This window comes from Saimiri boliviensis, chromosome 11, assembly GCF_048565385.1.
Source record: "Saimiri boliviensis isolate mSaiBol1 chromosome 11, mSaiBol1.pri, whole genome shotgun sequence".
Classification (NCBI taxonomy): domain Eukaryota; kingdom Metazoa; phylum Chordata; class Mammalia; order Primates; family Cebidae; genus Saimiri; species Saimiri boliviensis.
In genome coordinates, this window is record NC_133459.1 from 14494822 (window position 1) to 14510660 (window position 15839).

The 15839-nt window shown below is 44.1% G+C and overlaps 1 protein-coding gene across 2 annotated transcripts in view; it reads left to right on the forward strand.

Moving 5' to 3' along the window:
• The window catches only part of DDI2 (DNA damage inducible 1 homolog 2), a 59758-nt gene that overhangs the window by 21478 nt on the left and 22441 nt on the right, over positions 1-15839 (forward strand). For both annotated transcript variants that reach the window (XM_039474534.2, XM_039474536.2), the window contains exons 5-6: positions 2028-2155; positions 7382-7510. In XM_039474534.2, coding sequence (XP_039330468.2) covers positions 2028-2155; positions 7382-7510 — 257 coding nt within the window. The remainder of the gene's footprint in view (positions 1-2027; positions 2156-7381; positions 7511-15839) is intronic.

A 15839-nucleotide genomic window follows, 5' to 3' on the forward strand; every position in this document is an offset into this window, starting at 1 on the left:
TTTTTTTTCTTTCTTTCTTTTTTTTTTTTGAGACGGAGTTTCGCTCTTGTTACCCAGGCTGGAGTGCAATGGCGCGATGTCGGCTCACCGCAACCTCCGCCTCCTGGGCTCAGGCGATTCTCCTGCCTCAGCCTCCTAAGTAGCTGGGATTACAAGCACGCGCCACCACGCCCAGCTAGTTTTTTGTATTTTTAGTAGAGACGGGGTTTCACCATGTTGACCAGGATGGTCCCGATCTCTTGACCTCGTGATCTACCCGCCTTGGCCTCCCAAAGTGCTGGGATTACAGGCTTGAGCCACCGCGCCAGCCTTTTTTTTTTTTTTGAGATGGAGTCTTGCTCTGTCACCGGGCTGGAGTGCCATGGCGTGATCTCTGCCTCATGGTTCGGTTCAAGCAATTCTTCTGCCTCAGCCTCCTAAGTAGCTGAGGACTGTAGGCATATGCCACCATGCCTGTCTGATTTTTGTATTTTTAGTAGAGATGGGGTTTCACCATATTGGCCAGGCTTGTCTTGAATTCCTAACCTTGTGATCCGCCTGTCTCCGCCTCCCGAAGTGTTGAGATTACAGACATGAGCCACCGTGCCTGGCTGAGAATGTTTTTAAAAGGAGATTGATTCATGCTGCTCTAAGGGAATAGGTACAAATTGGGAATGAACACAAAATGTTGGCATAAGCAAGAACTCCCTTTTGTGTGCTTTTGTCATGTAAGAATTAGATTTGTGTTGATTTTTTTTTTTCCTTTCTTTTGGTGGAGAGAGATGGAGTTTCACCATTTTGTCCAGGCTAGTCTGAAACTCCTGAGCTCAAGGATTGGCCCACCTTGGCCTTCCAAAGTGCTGGAACTACAGTTGTGAGCCACTGCACCTGGCATGTTTATTTATTTTTTATTTATTTTGAGACAGCGTCTCCCTCTGATGCCCAGGCCAGAGTGCAGTGGTATGATCTCGGCTTGCTGCAACCTTCACCTCCCAGGTTCAAGTGATTCTTCTGCCTCAGTTTCCTGAGTGGTGGGATTAATAGGCGTGAGCCACCATGCTCGGCCAGCATGTTGATTTTTTAAACAAATTATTTCATGGATTAAATGAACTATGAACCACATGTAATTTTAAGCAATAGATGCAATTTTTTGTAGCATAAGCTGTTATGTGAGCACTGTATACTAGATGCTTTGTACCCCTTGGCAACCTAGGTAGCAATTATTAGCCTCACTTTACAGATTAGAAAACCCAGTCCTGGAGATGAAGTAGCAGGTGCAGCACAAGTAGTTGAAATCTCCGTGTGTTCTGTGTGCAAACTTTCTGTAATGTACTGGGCTTAGGAAATGTATTCAGGTACCCAGTAAATCCTCAGTTAATATTGGAACATTCCCGAAATTCTAGCAGGCTGCCAGATAAAGGGAGTTGTGACCCTTGCTCTCCAGTTTCTTATAAAGGAGGCAGCTTGCTTATAAAGGCAGCTCAGTGCTTTACAGAGGATAATTTTTATGCCTTTAAATTTTTTTTCCTCTTTCTTTTTTATTTTTCTCCTTTTTTCTTTGAGACGGAATTTCCCTCTTGTTGCCCACGCTGGAGTGTAATGGCACAATCTTGGCTCACTGCAACCTCCACCTCCCAGGTTCAAGTGATTCTCCTGCCTCAGACTCCCAGGTAGCTGGTATTACAGGCATATGCCACCACGCCCAGCTAATTTTGTATTTTTAGTAGAGACAGTGTTTCTCCATGTTGGTCAAGCTGGTCTCAAACTCCCGATCTCAGGTGATCTGCCTGCCTCAGCCTCCCAAAGTGCTGGGGTTACAGGTGTGAGCCACCACACCCGGCCTGCCTTTCCATTTTCTGCCAGCTGTTTATCTTACTGCCTCTTAGGAAATGATCTCTTGGTAGCCTAGAGCACCCGTTTTTCTATAACTCATCTGTTGTGGTTGAGACAAAAGATGTACAGATCTGTGTTTTAATATTGTGACTTTGAAACTGATTTCTCTTCATGGAATTAATGCTTTCAGTGTCCCTGGTCTTGGTCTGTTACAGGCAACAGAACATTGAAGAAAACATGACAATAGCTATGGAAGAGGCTCCAGAAAGTTTTGGTCAAGTAGTGATGCTTTATATTAACTGCAAAGTGAACGGACATCCTGTGAAAGCCTTTGTTGACTCAGGTGATGTCTCTTTCTTTTGTTTCTTGGTCTCCCTTCCGACATCCTTACCTGACAGGGATAAGGGGAGGCTCAAGCATCTGTTCAGATGGCTGTAGTTTTTGTTTTGTTTTGTTTTTTGTTTTTGGAGACAGAGTCTTCCTCTGCTCCCTAGTAGCTGAGATTATAAGTGCCCACCACCATGCCTGGCTAATTTTTATATCTTTAGTAGAGATGGGGTTTCACCATGTTGGTCAGACTGGTCTCGAACTCCTGACCTCACATGATCCACCCGCCTCAGCCTCCCAAATGCTTGGGTTACAGGTGTGAGCCACTGCACCTTACCCAGATGGCTATACAGCCTGACACTTACTGTTTCACTTGCTGGGCATTTTGTTGGTATTAGGTTTCTTTCTTTATCATTCTTCCTTTTTTTTTTTTTTTTTTTTAAAGGTGGAGTTTCACCATGATGGCCAGGCTGGTCTTGAACTCCTGACTTCAAGTGATCCACCCACCTCAAAGTGCTAGGATTACAGGCGCGAGCCACTGCGTCCGGGTTTTTTTTTTTTTTTTTTTTTTGGAAGAGACAGAGTCTCAGTCATCCAGGCTAGAGTGCAGTGGTGTGATCACCTCACTTCAGCCTCCAACTCCTGGGCTCAACTGATCCTCCATTCTCAGCCTCCCAAGTAGATGGAACTACAGGCGCATGCTACCACACCTGGCTGATTTATTGACTTTTGTTTTTTTTAAGACAGATTCTTGCTCTGTTGCCTAGGCTGGAGTGCAGTGGCACAATGTCGGCTCACTGCAACCTCCGCCTCCCGGGTTCATGCGATTCTCCTGTCTCAGCCTCTCGAGTAGCTGGGACTATAGGCATGTGCCACCATGCCCAGCTAATTTTTTGTGTTTTTGGTAGAGATGGGGTTTCACTGTGTTAGCCAGGATGGCCTTGATCTCCTGACCTCATGATCCACCTACCTAGGCTCCCAGAGTGCTGGGATTATAGGTGCAAGTCACTGCACCCCGCCAATTTTTAAACATTTGTGAAGACAGGGTTCCCCTGTGTTGTGCAGGCTGATTGGGAACTCCTGGCATCAACTGTCATTAAAAGTTTGTACCTTGAGGCTGGGTGTGGTGGCTCATGCCTTTAAGTCCAGCATTTTGGGAGGGTGAGATGGACGAATTGCTTGAGTCCAGGAGTTTGAGACCAGCATAGGCAACATGGTGAAACTTCACCTCTACAAAAAAATACAAAAATTAGTCCCAGCCACTAGGGAGGCTAAGGTGGGAGGATCAGCTGACCCTATGGTAGCTGAGGAGATCAGAGTTGCAGTGAGCTGTAATCGTGCCACTGTGCCCCAGCCTGGGCACGTGAGACCCTTCCTCAGGAAAAAAAAAAGGAGTTTGTATCTTGAGATACAGATATTCCTGAGAGAAGTAAATCTACTGATTATTCAGTTTAAAAAATGTCTGTTGAGTGCTGTGTGTAGGGCCTTGTACTGTGTGCTTGGTGATATGACTTGGTGACTGTCAAAGGGCTCCTGTGTGAGAGAGAAATACATAGGAGACACTAGTATAATACTCAATGTGTATTGATTCCTTATTGTGTGCCAAGCACCATGCTAGGTGCTTAATATAATCATCTTACTTGGTTTTATTTCATCCTCAGAACATCTCTATGTACTTTGTTCTGTAATTCCTATTTTACCCAAAAGGAAACTTATATAGAGAGAGATCACACTCTCTACTCTGTATTTTACACATAAGGAAGCTTAGTCTTCCAGGTATAGAGTTTGTGAGTGGTGGACTTTGGATTCAGCCCCAGGTCCCCTTGATGTCAGAAATCTTTTTTTTTTTTGAGACAGAGTTTCACTCTTGTTACCCAGGCTGGAGTGCAATGGCGCGATCTCGGCTCACCGCAACCTCCGCCTCCTGGGTTCAAGCAGTTCTCCTGCCTCAGCCTCCTGAGTAGCTGGGATTGCAGGCATGTGCCACCATGCCCAGCTAGTTTTTTGTATCTTTTTTTTTTTTTTTTTTTTTTTGAGACGGAGTTTCGCTCTTGTTACCCAGGCTGGAGTGCAATGGCAATTTTTTGTATCTTTAGTAGAGATGAGGTTTCACCATGTTGACCAGGATGGTCTCGATCTCTTGACCTCGTGATCCACCCGCCTCAGCCTCCCAAAGTGCTGGGATTACAGGCTTGAGCCACCGCGCCCGGCCTGGTCTCGATCTCTTGACCTCGTGATCCACCTGCCTCGGCCTCCCAAAGTGTTGGGATTACAGGCATGAGCTACCGCGCCTGTCTGATGTCAGAAATCTTAACCACTGTGCAAATATCTGGTGAATGTTGGATGGCAATAGAGACCACATTCTCACTCTGACCAAGGTACTCAGGAGAGTCTTCCCCAAAGACGGCATTTGAGCTGAGGCATTGGAAAATGTAGGAGAGCAGTGAAAGGAGCCCTTCTTATCTGGGTTGCTTTAATAACTTGCCTTTGTAGACTAAAGTGAAAAAGGAGGAAGAAAAGAGAGAACTGCCTTTCCAAATTCCTGTTTCCTTTGTTATTTCTGGGCCTTCTTGAATCTAACCTTTCTCAAATGCCAAGAACTTTTATTGCTTATAAAGTGTAGGGTACCTGTGAGTAATATGAGCAGGTAGTTTTGGAACTGAGTGAGAGGCAAGGTCATTGCAAAGGAGCAGTCAGTTGGGCAGGAAGTGGGTCTTGAACTGGACCTTGAAGCATTGGTGGAATTCAGCAAAACTGAAAGCAGGAGATAGAGCATTTTACAGGAGAGTCAAAATAAGTGAGTGGCAAAGGGAGCACATTCCTCCTGCTGAAGCAGAGGATTTGGAGTAGTTAGAATGTAAGACCGGAAGGAAACGATGGGACCAGGATGGGGTGGGATCTGAAGCCATAGTGATGGCAATTTGAAACTAATCTCATAAGGAGTGAAAATCGTTGAGGACTTTTAAGCAGATAAAGAAGTAAGTGATTTGAAAATGGTAATATTGGCCCAGGACAGTGACTCAAACCTGTAATCCCAGCACTTTGGGAGGCCAAGGCAGGCAGATTGCTTGAGATCAGGAGTTCAAGGCCTGGCCAACATGGTGAAACCTCCATCTCTACTAAAAATACAAAATTATTTTTTGTATTTTTAGTAGAGATGGAGGTTTCACCATGTTTACAGGCATGGTGGTGGTACACCTGTAATCCCAGCTACTTGGGAGGCTAAGGCAGGAGATTTTCTTGAACCCAGGAGGCAGAGGTTGCAATGAGCTGAGATTGTGCCACTGTACTTCCAGCCTGGGGAACAGAGCAAGACTCTGTCTCCAAAAAAAAAGTGATATTTTAGGAAAACTAAAGGTAGACAGATCTGGAGAATTCTGTACCCCTAAGGGTCAGAACAATTTCCTTGCTTTAAATTATGCGTCCACAGAGTGGTTTGGAAGCCAGAAAAATTGTCCTCTTGCAAGGGAATGGCAGTGTGAGCTAGGCTGATTAGTATGGTTAGAAGAAAGCATCAGGACAGGCGGCGTGGCTCATGCCTGTAATCCCAGCACTTTGGGAGGCCAAGGCAGGTGGATCACCTGAGGTCAGGAGTTCAAAACCAGCCTGGCCAACATGGTGAGGCCCCATCTCTACTAAAAATACAAAAATTAGCTGGGCATTGTGGCCCATGCCTGTAATTCCAGCTTCTTGGGAGGCTGAGGCAGGAGAATTGCTTAAACCTGGGAGGTGGAAAGGTTGCAATGAGCTGAGATTGCACTATTGCACTCCAGCCTGGGCAACAAGAGCAAAACTCCATCTCAAAAAAAAAAAAAAGGAAGAAGAAGAAAGAGCATCAGAAATATTATAAATTGCATAGACCTTATTTACAGGCTAGAGAAAAGAAAGAAGACTAGGAGAAGAGTCTAAGTGAACAATGCTCAGGTTTTATGGCTGCGAGAAAATAATCCCATTGGCAAAGACAGAGAAATCCAAAGTGGGAATTAGTTGAGGAGCAAGAGTTTTATGCCTGTTGGCTTTGACATAGAAATATCCTAAGTGCCCTCATATTTAAAGGGAAGAGGGTCTAATTCTTGGAGCAGAGTATGGAAGTCCACTTCTAACTTTTTGGGAGACTGCATGATGTATTTATAAATAGTAGACTGCAGTGTCCCAATGTGGGTTTTTTTTTTGTTTTTAATTTTACTTTTTGAACAGGTGAAATAGTAGATAATGCACTTACTTGCTTACATAGTGAGATGGGATCTTACTATGTTGCCCAGGCTGGTTTCCCACTCCTTGGCTCAGGTGATCCTCCTGTCTTCACCTCCTAAAGGATGATTACAGGCGGGAGCCACTACACCTAGCCCAAAGTTTGTTATAAAAACAACTTGCTAGGGCCAGGCACTGTGGCTCACATCTGTAATCTCAACATTTTGGGAAGCTGAGGTGGGTGAATCACTTGAGGTATGGAGTTTGAGACCAGGCTGGCCAACATAGTGAAACCCTGTCTCTACTAAAAATACAAAAATTAAGCCGAGCGCGGTGGCTCAAGCCTGTAATCCCAGCACTTTGGGAGGCCGAGGCGGGTGGATCACAAGGTCGAGAGATCGAGACCAACCTGGTCAACATGGTGAAACCCCGTCTCTACTAAAAATACAAAAAATTAGCTGGGCATGGTGGTGCGTGCCTGTAATCCCAGCTACTCAGGAGGCTGAGGCAGGAGAATTGCCTGAACCCAGGAGGCGGAGGTTGCAGTGAGCTGAGATCGTGCCATTGCACTCCAGCCTGGGCAACAAGAGCGAAACTCCGTCTCAAAAAAAAAAAAAAAAAAAAAATACAAAAATTAGCTGGATATGGTGGCCCAAGCCTGTGATCCTAGCTACTCAAGAGGCTGAGGCAGGAGAATCACTTGAAGCCTAGAGATGCTTGGTAAAAATTGCAAAGTGCTGCTTAACTTAGCATTACCATCTATAGACACGGGTCATCATTGCTTTCTACTGGTAAAGTTTTAAAATGTCTTTTAATTATTACATCGCTACAGAATATTCTTTCCCTCAATGTCAAATTTCACACAGTGTTTCAGATTACAGAGTGGAACTGAAAGTTGAATTAAGTGGGGCAAGACACTTGCTAGGTAGAAATGATTTTATAGAGACAAAAGCCTCGGGGTATACTTGCTTTCACCTTGTTATTAATTAGTGCTGTATTCTCACAAATGTGGATTTTGTTTTTATTGTCTGATGTTTCTCTACCCTTGCAGGTGCCCAGATGACTATTATGAGCCAAGCTTGTGCAGAAAGGTGTAATATAATGAGACTGGTGGACCGTCGGTGGGCAGGGATTGCCAAAGGAGTGGGCACCCAGAAGATTATTGGAAGGGTACATCTAGGTGAGCAAAAGGCACTGGGGCTTGCTGTCTTTCTGTAGGCTCTTTGTAGGTAGGGTAGTAGATTTTCAAGTTTTTAGAGGGCTTTTTGTTGTTCTTATTTTGTTGTTGCTATTTTAAATTTCTTTTGTGTAGGTATGTCTGAGCCAGCAAGCTTAATTTCTAGATGTTTTAAATCCTGTGTTCTGTCAAAGTTATGTGTTTCTGCTGGTTCCAAAAAAACTAGTCTCCTCTACATTTGTATTTCCTGAAAAGATAATCCCATTATTTTAGCTGATTTGTTTTGATGCTTACCTCCATATTTCTAAATGGCATGTTTATTTTACTGTTTACTCATATGACTGTGTAAATGTTTTTGAGAGCTGAGCCATCTAATTGAATAGCTAGTATTTTTTTTTTTCTTTCATGGCCAGTATTATTTTATCTTAAAATTAATAATTGTCCTATTTTTCTCACTTGGTTTCTTGCATGGAATTCATCCCAGACATTTCCTAATTATGTAAATCTCCTTTAAATAGATTCAAGCACATTGGATAGTCTGTACATTTCATCCTATCAAAGACACTTCTTGAGCCTGGACTGGCAGTTTCAGGCCAGCTTCAGAGCTGTTGTTTTGGAATTTAACTTGACTGAGTCCTGCAGACTCCTTTCTCTTCTCTCCTGTGTTCGATTACCTGAATCCCTTGTCTTCCTCTTTTTTATCTGCTCCTCAGTTTTTTGGAGTGTATCTTCCAGTAACATCCTTAGAAGATGTGCATGGGAGTAAATTAAGACTAAGTATCAGACATATCTTTTTTCTCTATACATTCTACTTGTCTGCCTAGGTTGGAAATCATTTTCCTTCACAATTTTGAGACATTGTCCCTTAACCTTTTCACTGTCAGTGTTGCTATAGTGAGGCTAGATGCTATTCTGATTCCTGATCCTTTATGTGAAAGCTTTTTCTTTTTTTCGAGATAGCCTTTTCTGTTGCCCAGGCTGGAGTGCAGAAACACAATTTCAACTCACAACCTCCACCTCCCGCGTTCAAGTGATTCTCCTGCCTCAGCCTCCCTGAGTAGCTGGGATCATAGGCATGTACCATCATGCCCAGCTAATTTTTGTATTCTTACTAGAGACAGGGTTTTACCATATTGACCAGGATGATCTCTTTCAAACTCCTGGCCTCAAGTGATCCACCCGCCAGGCCTCCCAAAGTGCTGGGATTACAGGTGTGAGCCACCATACCTGGCCTTGTTTTCCTTTTTTGAAGCTTGTAAATCTTCCCTTTGACTGCAGTGTTTTGAACTTTCACAATGACATACTTGGGTGTGGATCTCTTCTCATATACTGTACTAGGCACTTGGTAACCTTTTCATTCTAGAAGCTCACATCCTTCAGTTCTGGGGACTTGCTCTGAATTATTTTGACTATGATTTTGTACCCTCTGGAATGTCAGTTATTCAGATAGGATAATCTATCCTGAACTTATCTTCTAGTTTTCTTCTCTTTTGTTTTTCTGTGGGATTTCTTCAACTTTGTCTTCCAACCTTTGTGTTGCACTTTGTATTTATTTATATTTTACTTTAGATGGTTTTCTTTTTTTTTTTTGAGACGGAGTTTCGCCCTTGTTACCCAGGCTGGAGTGCAATGGCGCGATCTCGGCTCACCACAACCTCCGCCTCCTGGGCTCAGGCAATTCTCCTGCCTCAGCCTCCTGAGTAGCTGGGATTACAGGCACGTGCCACCATGCCCAGCTAATTTTTTGCACTTTTAGTAGAGACGGGGTTTCACCATGTTGACCAGGATGGTCTCGATCTCTCGACCTCGTGATCCACCCGCCTCGGCCTCCCAAAGTGCTGGGATTACAGGCTTGAGCCACCGCGCCCTGCGCTAGATGGTTTTCATAAGTGTCTTGTGATCCTTGAAATCTGTTCACATCTAAGAGTGGGTCACTGGCTGGGTGTGGTGGCTCACACCTACGATCTCAGTGCTTTAGGAGGCTTATGTGGGACAATGGGTTGAGGCCAGGAGTTTGAGACCAGCTTGGGCAACATAGGGAAAACTCATCTCTATAAAAAAATTTTTTTTAATAGTTGGGTGTGGTAGCAAGTGCCGATAGTCCCAGCTGCTTGAGAGGCCGAGGCAGGAGTATTGCTTGAGCCAGGGAGATAGAAGCTGAGTGAGTTGTGTTCCTACTAAAGCATTCCAGCTTGGGCGACAGCAAGACCTTGTCTCAAAAAAAAGAGTGGGCCACCAAAAAGCTTATTTGGAAAATGACTTGGGTAGGCAGCCATGGCTCTTGTGGCCTTCATGTGGGGTGGGCAGGGAGAAAAAGGCTGGCATCTCAGTTGGATTTCATATATTTTCCCCCTCCACCCAGTTTTGAGTCAGGTACTTGTTCTGTCCCTGTCTCCCTCCATGATCGGCTCTGTTAAGAGTGCCTCTGTTTCACCCTCTCTAGAAAATAAGCCTCTAGTCTGCTGCTGGGGTGAAGGGTCACCTGGCTGAGCAGAGTGCAGGAGGGACACTCCAGGGGCTAACTGTGCCTCTGCAGCCTTCCCACCAGGCTTGCTGCTTTGGGCCCATCTCTCCTCCTACCTGCAGAGGTATTTGTGACTAGTTCCTATGCCCCATAGGAGTTCTGTGATATCAGTTGGGCTGCTGCTCAGTTTTCCTCACTGTTACCTGATTTTTAGCTCAAAAGTTTTGTTTCTGTGGTCTCTTCCATTATATTTCGCCTTAAAAATTTATGCCTTAGAGCTGGGCATGATGGCTTATGCCTATAATCCCAGTACTTTGGGATGCTGAGGTGGGTGGATCACCTGAGGTCAGGAGTTTGAGATCAGCCTTGCCAATGTGGTGAAATCCTGTCTCTACTAAAAATACAAAAAATTAGCTAGGCATGGTGGTGAGTGCCTGTAATCCCAGCTACTTAGGAGGCTGAGGCAGGAGAATTGCTTAAACATGGGAGGTGGAGGTTGCAGTAAGCCAAGATCATGCCATTTCACTGCAGGCTGGGCAACAAGAGCAAAACTCCATCTCAAAAAAAAAAAAAAAATTATGCCTTAGACAAAACCCAAAAGCCTTTTTTGTAATGTTTTAGGAGTAAATATAGAAATGTAAATAATGCATGTATCAAGTCCTTTGTCTCTAATCAGAATTGTTGTTTTTGTTTTCTTTCATTATCCGTTTAATAGATGCTTATTATGGAGAACTTTAAAAGTGTAGAAATGTAAGATGAAGGAAAAAAATCCCTTAAATTGCTATAGTAAGAATCAACCACCAATAGCGTTTGAGTATATCTCCTTCTGGTCATTTTTCTGTGCATTTTTTTCTTATAAAAGGTTATTATTTCATGTTTAAAATTTCATATTCTGCACTAAGAAAAATTGAAATAACGTTTTTCCAATGTCACTATAAATTTCATAAGCATTATTTAAATAAATGAATAAATATATAGCATTCTGTTTCAGGTTTAAGGGTCAGCTTTTGGATTATGTTTCTTTTTTGAGACAGAATCTTGCTCTCTTACCCACGCTGGAGTGCAGTGGCACAGTCTCGGCTCACTGCAACCTCTGCCTACCAGGTTCAAGCAATTCTGCCTCAGCCTCCCAAATAGTTGGGATTACAGGTGCCTGCTACCACACCCAGCTAATTTTTATATTTTTAGTAGAGATAGGGTTTCATCATGTTGCGCAGGCTGGTCTCTGAACTCTCGAGCTCAAAGCGATCTACGTGACTCAGTCAACCAAAGTGTTGGGATTACAGGTGTGAGCCCAGCCCCCACACCTGGCTGGTTATGTTTCCTGTTACAACATGGCAGTATAGTTTTCTGTACATCTTGATTTTTTTCCCCTAGTAAAGATTCTTATAAGTGAAATTGCTGAATCAAAGTTATGGATGCTTTAGGGTTCTTGATATATTGCTAACTTGTACCAATCCAGTTTATCCACACTGAATGAATATTCATATTAATGTCCTATACTGTTAGCAATATTAGTTTTCCCTCTTAAATTTACAAATAAGGCCGGGTGTGGTGGCTCATGCCTGAAATCCCAGCACTTTGAGAGGCTGAGGTGAGCGGATTACTTGAGCTCAGGAGTTTGAGACCAGCCGGGGCAACATAAGTGAAACCCCATCTCTACTAAAAATACAAAAAAAAAGGCCAGGTGCAGTGGCTCATGCCTGTAATCCCAGCACTTTGGGAGGCAGAGGTGGGCGGATCACCTGAGGTCGGGAGTTTGAGACCAGCCTGACAAACGTGGAGAAACCCCATCTCTACTAAAAATACAAAATTAGCTAGGCTTGGTGGTGCATCCCTGTAATCCCAGCTACTGGGGAGGCTGAGGCAGGAGAATCACTTGAACCTGGGAGGTGGAGGTTGTGGTGAGCCGAGATCATGTCATTGCACTCCAGCCTGGCAACAAAAAGGAAAGTCTGTCTCAAAAAAAAAAAAAAATTAGGTGGTCATCATGAAGTGCGCCTGTAGTCCCAGCTACTCAGGAGGCTGAGGTGAGAGGATCACTTGAACCTGAGAGGCAAAGGTTGTAGTGAGCCAAGATCAGGCCAGTGTACTTGAGCCTGGGTGATAGAGCAATAAATTTTTTACAAATAAAAAGGTGGTTTCTTATTGTAAGTTACTTTTCTTTCATTGCAAATAATAGTTTTTCTATGCATTGGCTCTTTCTTTTTTTGAAATATGTATGTCTGTTTATTAGGGTCTTTGTGCTTCTCTTACTGATTTGCGTAGGATAAGGATAAACTACCTTATTCTCATACTTTCCTAAACACAGTAGGACTGAGAGTTAGGCAGAAATATCACAAACTGGTTGCTTCAGGGGCTGAGTTCTCAGATTTCTTACAGCTTTAAGTGAGACGATAATAGGAAGAGACAAAATAAGTACCAAGTTCTGTGTCCAACCTTGTGAATTTTACAACCATAGCTACGATCATCACGAAGAAACCCTTATAGCAGTAGGGGAAATCTAAATAAAAGGGAAGCTTTGTCATGGATCAGAAGACTCAGTATGTTGGGGGTGGCAGTTCTCCCACATTCATCCACAGAGCCATTGAGATGCCATCAAAATCCTGGTAGTTTTTCATGAGACTGGATGTGCTCATTTTAAGTTCAGCATGGGCCTTGTATTGTGAGAATGGGCAAAATACTCTAGAATAACATCGCCTTCTAGATATCAAAGGACTGTCTAGAAGATATTAGTAGAAACAAATTCGTGATTATATGAACCTTGATAAATGAGAGGGAGTCTTAGAAAGTTTTAGGAAATGTTGCTGGGACAAGAGGTATCCATGGGGAGAAATATATTAGAAATTGGACCCCTATCCACACCACACAAAAGCAAATTCATGATAGATTAAAGACCTAGTTGTGGGGTGGGGGGATTGCTTGAGCCTAGGAGTTCAGACCAGCCTGGGCAACATAGCAGACCCTGTCAAAAAACAAACAAACAAACCCAAAACCTAGATGTGGAAAGGAAAATTACAGATTTTAGAAAAAAAAATACACAATATCTGTGTAGGGAAGGAGTTCTTTAAAAATAGGAAGGAAGTGAGGCCGGGCGCGGTGGCTCAAGCCTGTAATCCCAGCACTTTGGGAGGCCGAGGCGGGTGGATCACGAGGTCAAGAGATCGAGACCATCCTGGTCAACATGGTGAAACCCCGTCTCTACTAAAAATACAAAAATTAGCTGGGCATGGTGGCGCGTGCCTGTAATCCCAGCTACTCAGGAGGCTGAGGCAGGAGAATTGCCTGAACCCAGGAGGCGGAGGTTGCAGTGAGCCGAGATCGCACCATTGCACTCCAGCCTGGGTAACAAGAGCGAAACTCCATCTCCAAAAAAAAAAAAAAGGAAGGAAGTGATTCCATATATTCAGCCACTTTTCATCTGCTGGGTGTGGTGGCTTACTCCTGTAATCCCAGCACTTTGGGAGGCCAAGACAGGATGACTGCCTGAGGCCAGAACTTTGAGACTAGCCTGGTCAATATGGCAAGACCCAGTCTCTACAAAAAGAAAGTTTTTGGCTGGGTGCATCGCCTCACGCCTGTAATCCCAGCACTTTGGGAGGCCAAGGTGGGTGGATCACCTGAGGTCAGGAGTTCAAGACCAGCCTGGCCAAGGTGGTGAATCCCTGTCTCTACTAAAAATACAAAAATTAGCTGGGTGTGGTGCCACACACTTGTAATCCCAGCTACTTGGGAGGTGTAGGTAGAGAATCAAAGAATCACTTGAACACAGGAGGCAGAGGTTGCAGTGAGCCAAGATCATGCCACAGGACTCCAGCCTGGGCAACAGAGCGATATTCTGTCTCAAAAAAAAAAAAAAAAAGATTTTTTTTTTTTTTTTTTTTAAAGAACTTTTCGGAGCTGGGTACAGTGGCTCATACTTGTAACTCTAGCACTTTTGGAGGCCAAAGAGGGAAGATCACTTGAGTCAGGAGTTTGAGACCAGCTTGGGCAATGTAGTAAGACTTTGTCTCTATTTTTTTTTTTTTTTTTTTTTTTGAGACAGAGTTTCGCTCTTGTTACCCAGGCTGGAGTGCAATGGCGTGATCTCGGCTCACCGCAACCTCCGCCTCCTGGGTTCAGGCAATTCTCCTGCCTCAGCCTCCTGAGTAGCTGGGATTACAGGCACGTGCTACCATGCCCAGCTAATTTTTTTGTATTTTTAGTAGAGACGGGGTTTCACCATATTGACCAGGATGGTCTTGATCTCTTGACCTTGTGATCCACCCGCCTCGGCCTCCCAAAGTGCTGGGATTACAGGCTTGAGCCACCATGCTCGGCCTGACTTTGTCTCTATTTTTTAAAAATGGCTGGACTTGGTGTCTCACACCTGTAATCCCAGCACTTTGGGAGGCTGAGGTGGGCAGATCACCTGAGGTCAGGAGTTCAAGACTAGCCTGGCCAACATGGTAAAAACCCTGTCTTTACTAAAAATACAAAAATTAGTCGTGCATGGTGGCGCACACCTGTAATCCCAGCTACTTTGGGGGCTGAAACAGGAGAATCACTTGAACCCGGAGGTAGAGGTTGCGGTGAGCTGAGATCGTGCCACTGCACTCCAGCCTGGGTGACAGAGTGAGACTGTCTCAGGGTGGGAAAAAAAGCAGTAATTAAAAGAACTTCCTGTTAAAAGACATCACAAAGTGAACAAACACAAATTAGGAAAGAACTTTAGGAACACATACAACTAATAAAAGATTCATATTCAGAATATAGACTCGTGTGTATATCTTGCAACTCAGACAATATAAAACTTTACAGAGGCCGGGCACAGTAGCTCACACCTGTAATCCCAGCACTTTGGGAGGCCAAGGCAGAAGGATCATGAGGTCAGGAGATCGAGACCATCCTGACAATGGTGAAACCCTGTGTCTACTAAAGATAAAAAAAATTTGCCAGGTGTGGTGGTGGGCGCCTGTAATCCCAGCTACTCAGGAGGCAAGAGAATTGCTTAAACCCAGGAGGTGGAGATTGCAGTGAGCCGAGATCATGCCACTGCACTCCAGGGAGACTGTGCCACTAAATAAAAATAAATAAATAAATAAAATTTACAGAAATCGCCGGGTGCCATAGCTCGAAACCAACCTGGCCAACATGGCAGTACTCCATTTCTACTAAGAATACAAAAATGAGTTGAGCATTGTGGTGCACACCTGTAGTCCCAACTACTCTGGAGACTGAGGCATGATAAATTCTTGAGCCTGGGAGGCAGAGGTTGCAGTGAGATCAGATCATGCCACTGTACTCCAGCCTGGGCGACAGGAGTGAGACTCCATCTCAAAAAAATGTTTTTTGTTTTTACATAAACACTTATGACACTTGAGGAAATCCAGATGGTTAATAAATATACGAAAATTTTCTGCCAGGCACAGTGGCTCATGCCTGTAATCCCAGCACTTTGGGAGGCCAAAGTGAGCAGATCTCTTGAGGTCAGGAGTTCAAGACCACCCTGGCCAACATGGTGAACCCCTGTCTCTACTAAAAATACAAAAATTAGCTGGAGATGCTGGTAGGTATCTGTAAACTCAGCTACTTGGGAGACCAAGGCAGGGAAATCTCTCCTGAACCCTGGAGGAGGAGGTTGCAGTGAGCTGAGATGGTGCCACTGCACTCCAGCCTGGATGGCAGAGCAAGGCTTTGTCTTAAAAAAAACAAAAACAAAAAACAGAAAATTTGCTTAACCTCATTGTTAATCAGGAAAATACAAAATTACTAGCCAGATTAGCAAATATTTAAAAATCTATTATTAAGCCTTCGTTGACTTTTTTTTTTTTCTTCTGAGATGACCCAGTCTTGACTCACTGCAACCTCCACCTCCTGGGTTCAAGC